This window comes from Uloborus diversus, chromosome 5 (assembly GCF_026930045.1).
Source record: "Uloborus diversus isolate 005 chromosome 5, Udiv.v.3.1, whole genome shotgun sequence".
NCBI lineage: Eukaryota > Metazoa > Arthropoda > Arachnida > Araneae > Uloboridae > Uloborus > Uloborus diversus.
This window is the reverse complement of record NC_072735.1, coordinates 169,079,908-169,099,435: the sequence shown is the minus strand read 5'-3', so window position 1 is coordinate 169,099,435 and position 19,528 is coordinate 169,079,908. Positions and strand designations below refer to the sequence as shown.

The 19,528-nt window shown below is 32.7% G+C and overlaps 1 protein-coding gene across 1 annotated transcript in view; it reads left to right on the top strand.

The window, feature by feature from the left end:
- Nucleotides 1-19,528, top strand: part of LOC129222197 (RIMS-binding protein 2-like) — a 167,464-nt gene that overhangs the window by 110,214 nt on the left and 37,722 nt on the right. The window contains exons 7-14 of the mRNA XM_054856668.1: nt 814-948; nt 1,258-1,441; nt 7,222-7,380; nt 9,043-9,138; nt 14,401-14,499; nt 17,618-17,979; nt 19,025-19,100; nt 19,178-19,324. Coding sequence (XP_054712643.1) covers nt 814-948; nt 1,258-1,441; nt 7,222-7,380; nt 9,043-9,138; nt 14,401-14,499; nt 17,618-17,979; nt 19,025-19,100; nt 19,178-19,324 — 1,258 coding nt within the window. The remainder of the gene's footprint in view (nt 1-813; nt 949-1,257; nt 1,442-7,221; nt 7,381-9,042; nt 9,139-14,400; nt 14,500-17,617; nt 17,980-19,024; nt 19,101-19,177; nt 19,325-19,528) is intronic.

Here is a 19,528-nt window from a genome sequence, read left to right as displayed (position 1 = left end):
CTATGGTCAAATGCATGCAAGGACTGTCACAAGTTAGTAACACTTCTCTAAACAGAAAATTCCAACTACTGATCCAATCAGGGTTATTTTATGCCTGTCTCTCCCATTGAATTTATGCCTCATAACAGTATTTTATGTTGAATATCACAGCTTTTCTTTGAAATACAATAAAAACTCAGTTCTTCATGTTAAAATGGTAATATATAGTTATGAAATGGGTTGAAACAGTTTCAGGGGTGTTTCTAAATGCCTAAAATAACTGAGTATGTTTCTAAAAAAATTTATACTTATACCCCTTTTCCACAATGCGAAATTTCAACCTATACAAGGGGTCTAGGAACGCATCTGTCATGTAAGTTAAGACTCAACTATATAACCTAATAGCTTCATTTCTCCTTCATGTTATACTGTGTATTATTTAGCTTTTCAAAAGAAATTAACCAGGGGGCCCGTCTTCCCCAAAAGCAATTTTGCACTGCTCCCCCCCCCCGCCCTAAGTACACAAAGACCCTCCCCCAAAAGCAAGAGCCCCTTAAAAAATAAATAATATCCTTAAAAACAGACTTTGAGAAAATTCAATGTCCCAGTCGGTACCATACCCCCCCCCCCCCCCCTTCTCCAGGTGGGCACCCATGCTGTAACAAAGTTTTTACTTAGTCCCTTCAACTTTGCTGTAAACAGGCACAACTATAGCTTGATGTTCATCAAGTATGCCCCGTGTGCGAAAGGGGTTAATGTTTAAAACAATTTTGTCAATCATTATTGCTAATGTACTTTCATTGACAAAATTTTGATGTGCATTCTGTTTTGCAGTCAAAAGTCAGGGAACTGCAAAAGAAGTGTGAATTGCAGAATGTGTTGCATGAGGAACTTGCACTTGAAATGGCTGCTTTACGCCGCATGCAAGCCAAGCAGTCCTGGAGGTCCCAAAGATCTCATTCTGCAGATGTAGGTCTTACTAATATATTATTTATTAGTGTCAAAGCAATGTTATATATTAAGTCTCTGATATGGCATGTTCGGTACTTGAATTGAATGGAATTAATTCTGCAAGAACATGGTGACTGAATAGCGAAAAAATGGGTGACTGAATGTGAAAGTTGCCTGAGAAACAAAATTTATTTTTGCTTATCAGTTGTGTTTTTTATGTTTCAAATAAATTAGATCTTTTGAGAATTTTACTTTATTTTGCTAACATCTAGAACTCAGGTTATTCTCACTTAAAAAAGCTATCTCCCATATGTTTTTCTTTTGTAGGTACCCAGTGAGACCTCCAAATTTAGCCAAGATATGGACCTATACTTAGTGGGGAGTGACACAATTTTCAGTTCGAATAGGAACCAATCACTTTCCTCTTCTCTTCCAGTATTAGATAGGACACCATCTCGCAGCCTAAATGTCTCATTCGAACCTTTCAACTCGATAGCAATTACTAGTCCTGGTAATTTTGAATTTTAAATATATCAAAAATAGCTTGTAATTGAAATTGTTAAGAGTTTCTTTTATTACTGTGCCAAACTGGTATTATTGTTATAAAGAGGAGTGAAATGTGTAAACCATATTATTATTTTACTATTATTTTTTTCTTGTTATGTATTTTTTCAAAGATTTATTTATTATATTGTTATTTATTTTGCATTGTGAAAGCAAAAAGTTTCAATGTCTACATATGAGTTTTACTAAGCTTGGTAATTGTATAGTTAATCTATCAAAAAACTGATTTTAACTAGAATTTCATTAAGTTTGGATATTGAGATGAATGGGTATTTTTATTTCATAGAATGTGTGGAAGAGGGATTTGCCATATCTATTAACTTTTTTCTTTATTTTCTAAATTACTTTTTTTTAAAAACTGTTATTTACCTTCATCTGTGAAAAAACATGTTTCAGTATAATATGACAGTTTTTAGGCCTATTGTGCCCCCAATTACCAAAAATCAATGGAAGTTTAATGAATAATAGACTTGGGTATATATTTCAAAATTTGGGTAAATTGTATTTCAAAAGAAGAAGTTATGGGGATGCAAATGTTTCTCTAATAAGTGAATTTGAGATAAAGTTCTTGAAGCCGCCTGGCTTCAGGGGGAAAAACTAATTTTCCAGCAGTGGACTGCATATTGAGAATGTTGACTGCATTGATGAGTCGTGGTTAAAACAACAACAATTAAATTTATTTACAATTAGAGTATGAGCATAATAGTAAAGTGAGACTAGGATACGCATGTATCCTTACAAGGGATTGGGAGCGAGAGCCCTATGGCTGCATCCGCTAGCTACAACGTTGGAAGTGTCTCTCCGAGGGGTGGTTTCCCACGCTCCTCTCACAATGGGGGCTTTAGGGTTGCTTGGCAAAGAAAAGAGCCAAGACCCCAAGCGTTGCTCCTTATCGCTCGGGGGCCCGCGCAGAGGCGTTAACAGTTCTTGTTTCTGCTCTTTTTGTCTGCATTGCATAATCAACGTTTTTCGTATACTCTTCTTGTATGGTGTGGATCTGAAAGATTTGTTAGAAGTTTTGGTTATATTTGCCACAACTGTCCAACCACGGATTGCATGGAATTTTCAAACGATCAAATAAGACAAATCTATGTGAATAAGGGGGAAAATTAAAAATTTGATGCGCATATTCCGCTCATTTGAATGAGACTCTGCTTCTGCAGAAGCTGACATCGATAAAAAATAATAGATTCGTCCATTTCTGGCGGTAAAACGGGTGTTTGTCTTTCCATACAATCCGTGGTCAAACAGTAATTTGAGTATTCCTTTATTCCTCAATTTCTACTATTTAAAACAGACTTTTTCTTCTGTTGAGACTGTACTGCCGTGCTAAGCACAGATGTGGTATCTGCACATTTTATCAAAATTGAGTTATTGTCACCAGGTGGTCGTTAATAATTTAATTTACCTAAATCTCAAGTTTTTTGGCGATTTGTGAACGCGAAATATTAAAAAAAGCTTTACGAAAAAAGTCGTAACTGCAAATTTGCTTAGTTTGCTAAGGCAATTTGAACGTAAGTGACAAATACTAAGCCTTTAAAGTGGTATCTGCGCAGTTACCACTTTTTTCCTTAGTAATTTGTAGATACGACTTTTATACCGCAGTAAAGCAGCATATTTAATAATGTAGCAGTTTATTGTAACACAGAATGTTAAAATTAGTTTACCGTTGAATAGTTGATTTAGGTTGATAATAAAAACTAATACAACTTTGCATAATTGTTAAAGTAAATATTCAGCTTTTTCTATTTAAATAGTTATTTAAAATGCAAATTCTAAAAATGAAATGCATGTAAAATATTCATATCTAATTCTTTCATGCAAAAAAACGCATTTCGTTCTACGGCCAGTAATATTTTTATTTAAGTATCGTCTGCTGCCAAAATTATCTTCATGCTCGGTAAAAATACATCTAGAAAATAAAACAATAAAAAAAACACATTCTTTGAATATAAAAAACAGAAAATTGTTATGGATTACAGTTTTAACTGTCCGGAGTTTTGAAAATGGTATCTTTCAGAAAGTAGGTTCTGTTAGAATTGTATTAACAAAATAAAGCGAAACAGCTAAGTTCAAAGAAAGCAGATGTTTTCTGTATTATTTAATGATACATTGAGCACGTTTTTCTAAGCTACTTTTGTCGTATCTGTGCAGATACCCCTAAAAATGCCTATAAATTGTCACTTACGGTGAAAATAGCGTAGTATATGAAAAGTTTTTGAAAAGAAAATTTGTCGTAAGTACATTTATTTATTTTAAATAAAGATTTTTACAAAAATATTCTCTTACGGTTTTTAGAAAAGTTATTTACGAAACAACTACCGCAAGTTGAGCATTTAATTAAAACATAAATAAAAAAAAAACGAGTTGTAAAACTTTAATCATCAATTTCTCATTTTGAGCTCTACTGCAGATACCACTTCTGTGCTTAGCATGGCAGAATAAATAGCATTACTTGAAGAGCTAATGATACAAATGAATAATTTCCAAAATGATCTGTACTTAAAGGAGATGTAACATGTTTAACCTCCAAAAAAATCTAGATTTTTTTTTTTTTTTTTTTCAAAAATTACTCAGCATACTCTTCAAATTATCATAAATATGAGGAAGAGTTGTTGTCTCTGTGTAATAGTTTATCATATTAAATTCAAAACTTCAGATGATGGTCTTGTGTGCAAGGTGTTCATAACATTCAACTCCACAGAAAGTGAAGAACAAAGTAAAGTGATATGAAGCAAAGTATACCGGAAAACTGCATACACCTGTTTGGGAATTAAGGGAAACTCTTTTTCAATGCAAAAGAAATAAGCTTTTTGATATAAAGACTCTCTTCAAAAATTTCAGAAGACTCAACCTCTAAATAAGTGTACGCAGTTTTCCTGTTAATTTGTCTTTATACCTTGCTTCGTTCTTTTACTTTTTGAGCAATAAGGTATTTATTCAATTCTAAAAAGAAACGAGCTGATGCATCACATGACTTCCTTTTACTCCAATTTAATGTCATTTTCTCATTATTGGCAGTTTTAATGTGATTCAATAGTTTACTCTCTAAATATCACCAACAGTGGCCGAATTGGAACCAGATTTAAGAAAAAAAAATGCCAAATTTGTCGCCAAAAGTTGGCGACAAAACTTGGCGATCAAAAGACTGGCGATATATCGCTAACTGTCCGCCAAATTATAACACTACCGTATATACTCGCGTATAGGTCGATCTCGCGTATAAGTCGACCCCCCTTCTTCAGAGAAAAAATCCAGAAAAATCTAAAACCCGCGTATAAGTCGACCCCCATACTTTCCAAAAACATCGCGAATCATTTTCAAAGAAATTTCAAAATAATGAGCACATTTATTTACAAATAAAATAGGAATTAAGTAGGAAAACATTTCTAAAAGTCTTCGAACTCGGATTCCTAGTCGGACGCAAAAAAAGTTCACTAAAGTCCGCTTCCGTCATCGTATACATCGGCGGCTGCAGAATCGTCAATGATATCACAACCTCAATGATCACAACCAGGAGGCAGAAGTGCGCACAAGCTTTGAAAAGATATGATTAAGCAAGTATGTTGCCACTCTTAAAACAAAAAGTATAGCAGTTAATTATTTGAATGGCGTGACTGTTGACGATAAGTATTTTCATACGTTTCACGATATTCGTTAATCGCTGATTTGATCCTTAATAAAGAGGAATAAAATTATCTTTATTTATGTGTATTATTTAGGTTTTTTTATTTATTATTTTTGAATAAGTTTACTTTTTCACACGATCAACTTATAAGCAACTACCTGTAAGCGCACATCGGCATTTCTCGTAGCTTCCCAGCTCTCGTTGATCGGAATTTTTTTTCCGAAAAGTTTGACCCGCGTATAAGTCGATCCCCCTTCCTTTGATCTCATTTGTTGGACAAAATTTCTCGACTTATACGCGAGTATATACGGTACTTGAGTTTACATCGAAATTAACAATAATTTCTCCCCAAAAAGGGGCAAAAGACCCCCTTTGGAGCATCCGTATGCAACCAAAAGGAAGGTGCACAACTAGACCCCATTAGGAGTCTGAGTACCAAATTTCAACTTTCTAGGACATTCCATTTTTGAGTTATGCGACATACATACACACATACATACGTACATACAGACGTCACAAGAAAACTCGTTGTAATTAACTCGGGGATCGTCAAAATGGATATTTTGGGTGTCTGTACGTTCCTGGACATATGTCCACGTGTGGTCGGGTTGAAAAATAAACACAACATTCATTCGGGGGTGAGCAAAATGGAAATTACGGCTGATTTTTTAGTGAAAATTTTTTCGCGAATACAATACTTCCTTTTTACTTTCTTCTATATCTAATATATAGAAGAAAGTATTGGATTCGTGCAAATTTTCGAATTTCGAGTTTTGACGGATTCGAACGTTTTGAGGTGTGCTGAGTTCATTTCGACTATTTTTGGAAAATGTCTGTCTGTGTGTGTGTGTGTGTGTATGTATGTGTGTGTGTATGTATGTGTGTCACGTCTGTGTGTGACCAGTTTTTTGTGGCCGCTCTACAGCAAAAACTACCGCATGAAATCGAACGAAATTTGGTACACATATGTGCCCGTATGTGAACTTGTGCCCATTAGTTTTTGGTGCGAATTCCTCCAAGGGGGGTGGAGCAATGGGACGTTTTTTGAGTTACGCATGCTTGCTATTCCTCAGGAAGTAACTGGCGGAATCAAACAAAATTTGGTCCATATGTTGCCATTAACAGGAGCAGGTGCTGATTCAATTTTGGTGTCAATAACTCAAAGGGGGGTGAGCTATAGAATGTTTTTTGTCGTCAATTGTGACTGCTGTATCTCAAGAAATAACGAACGGAATCAAACAAAAATTTTTTGACAAGTAGCCCTTAGTGGGTATAAGAGCTGATTTTATTTTGGTGTCAACAGCTAAAAAGGGGGTAGCGCAATCGCCCGTTCTTTTTTTCCATTGTGAGTGCCCTATCTCAAGAAGTAATGCTACGTTCTGGTTGAAATTTGGAATATATGTGAATCCATACGTAAACAGGCTTTGGTTCAATTTTGACTCCAATTGCTCCAAGAGGTGTTGATTTTTTTTTTTTTTTGCGAATAAAAATAGTTTTATTAATGCAACAATAAGAAAGATAAATCGTAATAGATTGTCGTCTGCGTATTTCTCGTGATTTTAATTGTATGGAAATGATCGGAAATATTATCTCAATGATTTAAAATTTTTAACTGTTGCCACTAATGTTTGTTAATAAATAAAATATTTGTAATTAATTCAAGTAAAGCTTTTAAAGTAACTTTCAATTTTCGCTCTTTGTTTTGTTTTTACAATAATTCAGACATTGGGATGGTCGTCAAGTTTTTGCATGTGTAATTTTGTTTCTGTTAGGAATATTGCTTCCTCGTCAAGCATGGGGAGGGATCAGAAAAAGGAAAAATATAGAAGAAAGTTTCGTGATGGCCACAACATACTAGTTTGTAAAAGGAAGTAAAAAGTGTGTTTGAATAATGAATTCATTCAACACTTGCTAAGAATAAATACTTTTTTTTTTTTACTGGCTGTTAATGATTAGTATGTCAGGAAATATGTTTGAAACTGACTCACTATTATAAATAATGAAGGACATGATTGAAACTTTGTTTGTACTGTTTTTTTCCTGTAATTAATTATTTTTTTAACCATTTAAAAAAAAAATCAATGTGCTGAATGTTACAGGAACCAACATGATCTCTCCTGGTACAACAATATCCTCATCTTCACCAGTTTCATCAAATGTTCTCAACTCAGCCTCATATGAAATCGATAAAATAATTGCTCGAATCGAGCAAGATAATCGAATCTTAGCTGAACTCGAAAGATCACGAGCGACAGTAGGTACGTACGGTAATTTTTTGGTCGACATTCAACATTAAAATTCTTGCACGGCATCTTAATTCAAACAAATATGAATGTGTTTTAAAGAAATATTCATACTAAGTTATTTATTGTATTTGAAGTTAGGTATTTATAATTATTGAGTTTAAAAAGTAATAAGATTCAACTCTGGTAACTCGTCTATGCCGGTTAGTCGACATTTGTTTTTCTAATGGTTGACTTAATGTTCACTAGCTGCTTTGCCCAGATTTGCCCGGTCTATTTTGAAAATAAAAATTGTCAAGTGACGTATAGTAAACAATCAGGCTTAAATAAAGGGGAAAAAAAAACATCATGCAAAATTTCCCCTCCAAACAATGATGACAGATATTAAAATACTTTTAGGAAATTTAAATGAGAAAGATGGATATAAAAAGCGTAACCATGGAAACCAAAGTAAAATAAGTTTAAGAATTGAAAATGAGAAAGATGGAAATAAACAATGGATTCAAAAAGCGTTACCGTGGAAACGGAAAATAAAATGGTTAAAGACTTGTACAGAGAACAGGTTTTTGAATTTCATTTAATTCGCTTGTAACTTTTTTCAAATGGAGATAGATAACTTTCGACCACGGGTCGAGTTAGATCTGGAGTAGAAAAAGCCGCTCTTTTCAATTTTATGAAAAAGAAAACTGTGGGACAATTCCTTCACTTTTGATTGATAGATTTAATGAAGAAAGTAGTGCCTAAATTTCAGCTAAGCCTAAACAAATTAGAGCTAAAAATGCAAATAACTCCCGTCATAATTAAGTTAAATCATTGAAACAAATTGTGTAGAACGCGGAAAGTTCTATTCTTTCCAACGATATATAATATTAATATATGCAAGTAATTTTTCACCCCCATAATTGGGAATTTATGATAAAATTGGACGTAAGTTGCAATAAAAAAAGAACTATTCATCGAATTTTTTTCGAACTGGTCTGCAAACCTTTTCAGGACTTAAAGGAACAAACTGTGAAAATTTCATCGAAATCGGCCGGGTAGTTCTCGAGTTTTGTGAGTTCAAACACACAGACGCTTTTTGGTGACTTCATTTTATACTATGTTGAGATGTTAATTTCAATGGTTGAAAAACTCTTTAACTTGACATTTATTTTACAGAAACCCCTATAAGTCATTCTCCATTTGCTACCCTAGTCAACTTTTCACTTTTAATATTCCTCTGGAATGACCATTTCCATGAGTTTTACTTAGGGCTCTAGCTCAAACGATCGATTCTTTTCTCGAAAGAACAGTTTTTCTAGAGATATTTTTTAGGGCAGGGATATCTGCCATTATGTTGATTACTTTTCTCAGCCTTACATTGTGATACATAAATAGTAGATAAGAAAATCATTTAATATGAAGTGAATCTATTTATTATTTCAAATAAAGTACCGGTTTAAAACACTCTTAATAATTATATCTGTTGTGAAGGGTTTTTTAAAAAATTTTTTAATTGCAATTATGTCTTGTATTTTTGCCAATGTGTATCTGTTTAGAGACTTTTTGTTTGAACTCGTTTGTTAATTCTATTTATTTTGTCTATTCCGTAAATTTGTATGTTGATTGTAAATTGGAAATGATTTATTATAAACGATATTTATTCTTTAATATTCAATCTGTTTTTAATTATTTTAGGCTCTCCTGTATCTTCTGCAAATATAGAGAAATTGAAGGCACAGTTTGAAGAAGACCATAAGCAGTCTAACAATTTAAGTCACAGATCTAACATGAGTAAGAGAAATCTACTTTACCCCCGTTCTTTTGATGTATTTTATATGATGAAAGAAAAATGTGCATAAGGAATTTTGTTAAAATTAAAGGTTTTTCGGCTTATATTTACACTTAAGTGACTGAGAATTAGCATTTCATTAAAAACTAACAAATTGGATTTAAGGTCTTTTTAGAAAAGTATATTAATATAAAAGTATATTAATATAAATCTAAGTAATTGAAGTTGAAAATAAGCTTAAATGAACAAATGTTTTAACTATCGATTTTGAAGGCTAAGTTTTTTTTTCAATCAGTTAACTATGTAAAACAGATTCATTTGAATGATAAGAAAAAGTATTTCAAAATCGGATTATTTAAATATCATTTCCTTCTCTCTTTCTCTTTTTTTTTTTGAAAGAAGAGTAAAATACTTTTATAACCATGAGGCCTTTACCTGGCCCCATGATTGGTTTTGCATTATATATTCAAGAAATGAAATAAAAAAAAATTCAAATATGGAAGATGAAACATTTATAAGCTTTTAGATAAAAACTCCTAAGTGTTTATGGTTGTTTCTCATAATAAGGTAGAATTTTCATCCTTAAAGATTCAAAATAATTTGGCAGGTTTTCTAGAATTGTGTAAACTTTAGATATATGTTTGATTTGTTATTATTCTTTACTTTATTTGAACCAAAAACTTTTCGATTAAAATCGCTTTAAAACAACAGAGTAAAAGTCTGAAATGTCATCTCCAGAACTCTTGTTTTTAACACACTTTCAATCCTAGTTCAATTTATTATTTACACTTAAGGACAGTTATGAGCAGATGATAGTCCCCCCCCCCCCCTACTAGAAAGTAAATTTTGGCTGTGCAAGAAATATATAGTAGTTAGTGGGCTGCAATAGTTTTTTTTACAAAAATGGTAAGCCGCTGAACTAAAAAGGTTGGGAACCACTGGTCTACAGTTATAGGTCTTACAAATAATTTGTGTTTTATGATGTGCACTGAAGAATGATAATTAAGCAGTCATAAATATTAAAAATTTGACGTTTTCCGACATTTTTTTTTTGTGATAATTGTTTTTGAAATGGCTATTTGTCAGCCCAACAAGCAACCTATGTAAGAATTGACTCAAGTTCTGCATAAGTCGTTTGTTGGACCTGTGTGATTCAGGGCTTTAAAACAATATTAGTTGCGTGATATTGTTAGTGTATTTTCACCTCACGACATGTCACTGTTTGGACAGAATCATCCTTTTCTTCTCCTGCTATTGACCAATTATTAATTGAATCTGAAAGGAATAAGCAAATGTATTGGCAACTCAACAAAAGTAGATTTCCTAAGCGTAAGTATCAAGCATCTGTCATAAACCTCTAGCGGCACTTGAATTCAGGTTTTACTAGAAGCAGTAGTGCAGCGCTCGTTTTATGCTTAGCTTTCATTTGCTGAGCTTTTCATTATTTTTTTAATAAATGATTCATGATCTGAGCTTCAGTTAATAGCCATTGATTTTTGTAGCCATCTTGCCTACTGTAATTCTTGTCTTTAGCATGTATTTAGAATTACTATATGAATTATTCCTTTTGAATTTTGTGCCATTGTCAGATTTTTAATAATTCAATTTAAGTAGAACTAGCACTTGCCATATAGCTCCATTATAGTATTAATATTGCTATCATTTGATATATGTATACATTGTAAAATCATATAATTTGACTAACCAGAGATGGCAAACAGGATTTTGAAAAAGTGACAAAACTGCAGCTGGCCAATTTTTTTAAGTTAAACCAATGTTTTCAAGTATAGTAACCCCTCGTTACATCTCGCCTCGTTATATAGATCATTCAGATGTATCAGAATTTTCCTTTGTCTATCGAAAATTATATTAAAAAAAATTTTTTTGCTTTATTTTTAATATCACAGAAAAAAGTTATATTTCTCAGAAAAGTAATTTTCTTTTTTTCCTTTTTCAATGGACAAAACTGGTATGTTTTCCATTCACCTAAATTAGTTGCTGTAACTTTTGATTCATATTCCACCATGAGACAATTAAAAATAAATATGTATTTTTTAAAGAACAATTGGAGCAAATTAAGCAAATTTTCTTTTGTTTGCATTAAAAAAATCATCTTACTGATGACAACAATCTCTTTCTTGGTGCAGATGTCATTAATTTGCACAGTAAACTCCCCCATTGTCCGCAGAATAGCAGATAAGCAAAAACCGCGTATTATCCGAATAATAGGTAAAAAACGATACTCTTAAAGTATACAATAGCTAAAAATATTAATAACGCTCACACATACATTTAAATTGTAACTAAAAACATTCCTACATTGCATCTACTATTATTGAATGTAAAAAATATGTGTAAAATCTAAAAGCGAACAATGACACAGTGCAACATTGCAAGTAACAAAGCCAACAGAATTCTTGGGTTTATCAATAGATCTATTTCAAAAAAATCAAAGAAGGTTCTTCTGTCTTTATATAGGAGTATAGTAACAGCTCATTTGGAGTATGCTGTGCAGTTTTGGTCGCCTTATCTGAGGAAAGATATTTGTGTATTGGAAAGGGTTCAAAGTCGGGTAACTAGACTAGGAAGGGGACTTTCAGATTTAGAATATGATACCAGACTTAATAGGCTTAATATGTATAGCCTGGAGCAAAGGAGGGTCATAGGGGACATGATACAGTTGTTTAAATTTATCAAAATGAATGATGTTAATGAATTAAATTTTTGCACAGAAAGCAGGATGAGGGCGCATTGTTTCAAGCTCTTCAAATCTCAGGCTAACTTGGAAACAGGAAAAACTACTATAGCAGGGTCGTGGGCACTTGGAACAGCTTACTGGAGGAGGTGGTAATGAGCAAGGTGGTGGATAGCTTTAAGAGGGCCGTTGATCTTCATTGGGGACTAATTAATTGACTTGGACCAGCCTAGCTGGACCAAGAGCCTGTTGCTGGTTGTCTTATTTGTATTTGTATAAGTTTTTAAAAACAAATTGAGAAAAGACACACGGATAATCTGACCGCTGATAATCAGGAGTTTACTTTATGCTAATTATAGTTACTTTTTATGACTTCGGTTACATCACATTTTTGGATAGGTCGTACTTATTTGTTGTCTCCCCACAAGCGAGATTATAAGGAGGAGTTACTGTACTAATACCTTACGTTTTTATATATGGCACCTATATTTTTTTTCTGCTTGTGCTAACTTGTAATTAAACACTAAGATAGATTACAAAAGTTGTTTGCTATGAAATTTTTAAAAAACTTAGGAAAATTAATAATATTTTCAACTTAAATAATCTATTCTTGTGATTTCTTAGATTTTTTGCTCTTTGTTGTTTGCAAGATTTTTAATATTATGCTGGTATGTTATCAATTCTAAGAGAATGCATGCTGAGGTTTTCTCTTCCAATCTGTTTCTAGCTTTTGAACGTGTCATAAATTTCTGTAAAGGTCATTTTGTGATTTAAGAAAAACACTGTTCATGTCATTTTTATTTATTTATTATTATTCAACTTTTTTTGGCATGTCACGAAATGGGTCCAGATTTTATTTCCAAATTATATTGTACTTTTAAATATATCAACAATAGTAATTTTTGACATTTTGAGTGTGTATAAATTATTTGTATGCCTTCAGTTTATAAATGACATATTTATTTTTCTTTTGGAATTTAATGTATTTTTATTTCTGTACAGTATAATAATTTTGTATTTTTGTTTGTTACCTTTAGTAAGAATATTTTTTAAGATTGATTTTCTGATGTACGAAGTCTATCTACTAAGTAAGTTTCGTTTAATAATAAAGAAATATCATATACAGATACAGGAGAAATATTTATTGCTGAAAAATCTACAACTCGTAAACTGCTTTTCTACTTAACTCTCAAAATTTTACAGGCATTTGTCATAACGTGGCACATGTTTTTGTATGCCTTCTTCATAGAAGGTTGCCACTTGCGTTTTCAACCATATGATAACTTGTTCTTTCAGCTCATCATTGTTGGCGAAGTGTTGCCCACCAAGGAAAGATTTCAGGTGCAAGAAGAGGTAGAAATCATTAGGAGCAAGGTCAGGGCTATAAGGAGGACGGTCAAACATGTCCCGGCGATATTCCTGTAGGAGGTCTTATGTCACATTTGCAGCTGTTTTTTTGCCGTGAGGTCAAACAATAAATGCAAAAGTTTACTGTGATACACTTTAGAAATTGTTCCACGCAATACAGAACAAGCACCGAGGACTTATGACAAAAGGTGTTTTTTTTTTTCCTCACGATGACGCCTGACATGTGACAAAAAAGTAGTTTGAGTTGTAAATTTTTCAGTAATAAATATTTTTCCCGTATCCGTATATGATATTTCTTTATTACCAAACAGAACTTACTTTGTGGATATATTTCGTAATCAAAAAAATCTTCTGTAAAAAAAATGTTACATTAAAAAAATCACCTGTTGAAGCATTTAAAATGAATTTGTGAGAAAATTATAATGAAATAAAATGACCAAATCAAGGTTTTTTTAAAAAGTCTATTTATTTATTTTTTTTATCCCTTTTATGATTCTTAGAAAAATTTTTTTGACAGACTGAAACTGTAGCAATGTTGTGGAACTTCCAGATCATTAGTTAGAACTTTTTCTTCAGATTTACTTGTAAAGCTCGTATCTAGAGCCAGCATTTCTCCTCATTCATGCATTTGATATTCGTATAAAATGCCATTATACGTATGCTTGGTAATCATTTGCTGTTTGAAATGTTAGAGCATGGTTTCTGAAGTAATTCCTTGGCATGTACGCATTTTAGCTGACTTTTAAATAATATGAAGTATGTTTCTTTGATTATAATTCTTATACTTTATGTTTATTTTCTGATTTTTAAATTCATTATTAAAATAAATTAATAAATTAAATCATTTCTGCCTCTGCGAAAATCTACAGTTCAATAAAATGAAACCTGAAGTATTACATTCACACTGTAAAAGGGGGGATGAGAATAAACATTTTATAACTTTTGAACTAAATTTCTAAATTGAAATATTTTTAATAGCCAAGTATTGCATATAAATCTGCAGTTACTCTTTTTTTTTTCCTTTCAGGAAATTTCATTTGAAATTAAGAATGCTGTTTATTGTTAAAATTATTATTTTTTAATTCTTTCTTTCTGTTATTTTGAAGCAAAATATAAGCCAAAGTCGAAACATTTCTGGAAAATGTTAGAATAATATGAATTATCTTAAATTTTGATAATTATGTTCAACTTTTTGTTTTAGAATCATCTGTCACAATGAAAGAGTTAGATGTTCTTATGGCCAAATTAGAGCAGGATAATAGGATACTTGCAGAACTTGATAGGAAAAGAGCTAATATAAGTAAGATTATTTTGTTTATTTTTTCATAATGTAATATTTTCCGGGTGATTGGGAAATGTCTGACCAAATTTGAAGGGTGTTAGTGGAGACAAATATAAAAGTATTTGTGGTACAGTATGTGTCTGGATTTGCTATATGAAGGTGGCAGAGGGCTTGCATTAGAGCGCATTATACTACAAGTGCTTTTATGTTCATTCCTTCTAATTCCCTTCTAAGTTTTGCTGATATTTTTAAACCACTCTGTTTAGTTTCTAGGCCATCTGGAGAGGGAGCCTAGGTAGTTCTGTGTTGTTGATGTCATGAGAAACAGGGTACTTCTGGTGCATTGTACCTCTAAGTATTCTGTTGTTGAAACTATCTTCTTTCTTCACATAATAATCTTAATTTTTCTTCCAATTTTGATGCAAAAATCCAGCAATGACTTTTTAAGGAAATTTATTAAATTTTCATAAAGATGAAGTAAAAAAAAGGTGACATTTAACTTCTGTTGGTTGCAAATCAACTAGTGTCATTACACTAGTTGATTTGCAACCAACTGCCAAATGACCCCAGTAATTGGCACTTTGAGAGCTTGTCCTTAAACTTACCTTAGTTTTCATTACTTAGAAAAAAATATTCACTTGAAAATATTTTTGTATAAAAGAATGCACATCTGTGCATCTACTTAGTTCACTGAAAGCAAAAATATTTGAATTGATATTTTTATAAAAATATATGTATAAAAAGTTACCAAAATCACCAATAATTGGCACCTGATACCCCAGTGTATGACACCCTGTGATCCAGTAATTGGCACATGTTAATAGAACTGGAAAATCACTTTATTTTTTGCTTTTAGATTACATACAAATTTCATCATCATAAGAAGCATAATTAATGTTAATTTAAGTAGGTAATTTTACATAAATTAATGTGAAATTACACATCTTGATGTTGAAAAAGTATTTTAAAGAATTTAAAAGTAAATTTGGAGTGTTTTCTATGTTAAAATAAACATGGAAAAAAATATCGAGATTATTGCTGTTTCATTAATCGGTATGCAGTTTGGATTTTACGAATTATAGCTGTTTCCACAGAAAAAGGAACATTAACCTGATGGTTCTAAAAGACCATAAAATGAAAACGATTCTCTACAGTCGCAATATCTGACTGTTGGCCAGACATATTTGTTTTTTATTGTTTCTCTTAAAAAATTAGCAGTATATTCTGTAGGATTCAAATCAATAGTAGAACCCATATAATATTGTTGCTGCAAAAGTATCATAAATCAAACTAGTGACATATTGCACAACACATTAGTGAATATAAAATCATGTGCCAATTACTGGAGATTAGCAAAACTGAAGCACCAGTAAATGGCATCCATTCATTACTTCAAAAATCCAAAAAGGGACAAAAATATATTTCTACCCACTCAAAGCAACACCTTTCAACTAAACAAAGTTTTGACTACCAAAATTTAAAATATATTTTAAGTCAGATTTTAATGGGTTGATGTGCATGTTTCCCTTAAGCCAGAGAAGAAGCTTTTCAACAAAAATGGCTGATTTGGCGCGAGCCACATTTGTTTCTCTTTCCTATGCATTGCTACCATTTAGTAACATGAATTGAAGTTATAATCTTTAATGTAAATGTACATTCAGTTGGTGTATAGCCTTCTAATTTTAAAAGATTGGGTACAAATCTTATTTTAGGACATTTTTGTTGGATGTGCTAAACACTGGTGACCTGCCAATTACTGGGGGGTGTTACCCTACGTTAAAAATGTTTTTTTTTTAAACCTTGTGCATGCTTAGCAGTTGGCTGTCAATATCGGAAGTGTGGTCATAAATGTTTTATTCAAACACAAATAAGAGCTTAGATCTGGAGTTGACCCTCTAATTTTCCGAAATCAAAGTTCCCCAAGTTTTAAGCTATATTTACTTCCATGACTGGTACTTGCTCTCAGTGCTTTGTACCTCAATTTTCTGTTGATTGATAGACGTTAAAGTAATGTGTGCATTATTTTTGAGTTTATCAAATTTGCTCTTTTTTTGTTCAGCATTGTGTCTTCCTTTGTTGATATTTTTTTGTAGCTACAGAGTTGTTTAGGGAAAAAAACTTTGAATGTTTTAAACATGTTATAACTAATGAGAAAGATTTTTTTAATGTTATTTTTAAAATAATTAATGAACACCTTTAAAATTGTTAAATTCTAAAACAGATTTTAATTTGGATTATTGACATAAATATCCTCTGCAATAGGATGCATAACAGATTTTTTATAAATGTAACTATGCATTGCACAGCACAGTCTCCTTTGCAAATAAAAGTTGCACATGTTCAACAATCAGGCTTAAATAAACGAAAAAAATAACAGCGTAAAATTTTCCGTCAACATGTAGAAAAGAGCAATTTTATGACTCAAAATTTGATTAGACCTCCATGGATTTTTTCAAATTCTGAAAATTTAGTCGTTGTTAATAGACGAATGGGCACAATTGGCCCTGGCCCCCATGAGCTGTTGTGCCACATAATTTAGTTTAGTTTTAATAGGCGTAAACATTCCATTTCACTTATTTCACAGCAAACTCCCCCCCCCCCCTGTGCATTCCTGAGCATCAAAGAACTTCTATGCCAAATTTGGCAAAAATCAGACTTAAACCCTGTACCTCAGAGCCAGACTGACGTAAGTCCGAAAATTGCGACTTTCCATTTATTAGTGCATTATATGTAGAAGCCTATTCCGCATTGGGCCATGAGAACCTAGTTCTTTTTTAAAAAAAATCCTTTTACATTTTTTACCTTGGTTAAAAGAGCACGTCCCATCCCTTGCGTGTGCCAGAAAAAAGTTGCTCCTCTCTCCTGTAAAATAACCTAATGTGACTTACTTCCTTCTGGCTCTAAGTTACAGAACTGTGAACTTGTATAGCAAAAATCCCCGATGTGAATTCCTGTGCATCAAAAAACCCTGGTGCCAAATTTGGATAAAAAATGACTTAAGCTGTGGATTTGTATCAGGAACAGATAAACATGTATTCATTTTTTATGTTCACTTTCATGCTTTTGCAATACATTTGGGAATCATTTCCATTTTAGTTCATAACGTATATGCATTGATGATTCTTATTATTTCTAGGCAACAGACGCCCCTTTTCAACGACCCCGCCCGGAAGCCGAAGTAGTACTCCTCTGACGGGTACTTCTTCGTTGTCCGGCATGCATGGGGGAAGTATGTCACAGTCTGGAAATTACAGCTCAACATTACCATTATTACCCAGTAGCGCCCCCTATGCCTCCACTCACGCCACCACGACCACAAAGTCCGAAGACATGTACGGAGAAACGGATTACATCGATCTTCCACACAGAGGCCAGTGCAAAGTGTACATTGCTCGGTACAGCTATGACCCCCTGAAGCAATCACCGAACGAAAATCCCGAAGCGGAGCTGAAATTGACAGCCGGTGACTTTGTGCTGATATTTGGGGATATGGACGAGGTAAGATTGGTTTTGCAGCTTTCTATTATAAATTAATTGTATCTGGTTGCAGTGAAAGAATTTTAAATGGCAGTAACCATTTTTTCTTGCACATTGAACTTCACATTGAAAAACAAGTGACACAGAAACAATTGGCATGTGATAAAAATTGCTGACTTAAAGCCTGGCCCATCATTTAGGGGTTCAAGGATGTCAATCACACCTCTCCCTGGCTTTAAAAAATTAATATATTTAAGCATAAGTGGGATAGTTTTTACTGTTTTTTTTTTTTTTGTGTGTGTGTGTGTGTGTGTGTAATTTACATTAAATATATGTACTCTTTGCCCTCTGGAAAAATTCAAAATGACAAGCCTGCTAAAAGTATCTGCAAAGTTGAGAATTTTTAGGCCTAGGGTCATGACGAAAGAGTAAGGTTTTTTGACAAACTTTGCATAATTCATAGGGTTAGACAATTGTAGAAGCACCAATCGCAAAGCATTTCTTGTGGAAAAAACCTTTAAAATGCTGTTGAAAGGTGTTGCTACAGGTGCTGAAATTTGCAAACGGGCAATTTTCATCCCTTACCAGTGGTTCTAATGCCATTTCTGGTTTTCCAACATGCAGATCAATTTGCACAAAGAAAAATGGGTATTGCCATTAGAAGATTTTGCAGTTTGTTCACTGTAACCATAACCATGAGCACTGTGTTGCTTAAAATCATCACAATCCTGAGCACATACCTTCGAATAACAACATTGAAAATTTTGATTTGACTGATTCAGCGGATAAGCTATTGGCCTTGTATATTGGGTAAGTTACTTTTGGGCCACCCTGTACATTCAAAAATTCATAACTTTGACTTGTGCATGCCCCCCCCCCCCATCTCTCTTTTACCAAGTGGAAAACTTATTCTTTATTTTTACATTACATTTTTTTGCTTTTGAAAACAGAAAAAGTTTTTTTTTAATGTTGGCAGTAAAAGCTTGCATTAAGTGTATTGTCTCTTTTACTTGCTTTTTCATGCACTATATTGTTTCTGAATGCTGCAAATTCATGTTTTTGACAGGATGGCTTTTTTTCTGGTGAGTTACTCGATGGGAGAAAAGGTTTAGTGCCATCTAATTTTGTAGAGAAACTAACTGGTAAGTATTTTTTCTTCTAATGAATTTTGTTGTCTTTTTTTTTAAATATTTGATTCTACATTTATCAATATTTTTAGGGGAGGAATTATATGAATTTCAATCGCAAGTGTTATATGGCACAAGAGACTCTGATGATGGTAGCACCTGTTTCATTTATAATGATGGTGATTTATCTGGAGATGATCCTCAGTTGTTTTGCCAAAGAGAATGTAAAATTACAACTGGTATGCATTGTTTGATTTCTGATCCATTTTAGGGTGTTTGGGTATTTTATTCTTCAGAAATTTCCATTTCTCAAGAAATGAAATGCAGAATTGGAAGTGATGCCAGAAAGAAATGAATTATAATCATTTGACAATTTTCCATTGAAATTAATGTCACAGTAAGAAGTCATATGCTCTGAAAACGTTTAGAACTATGTGAAAATC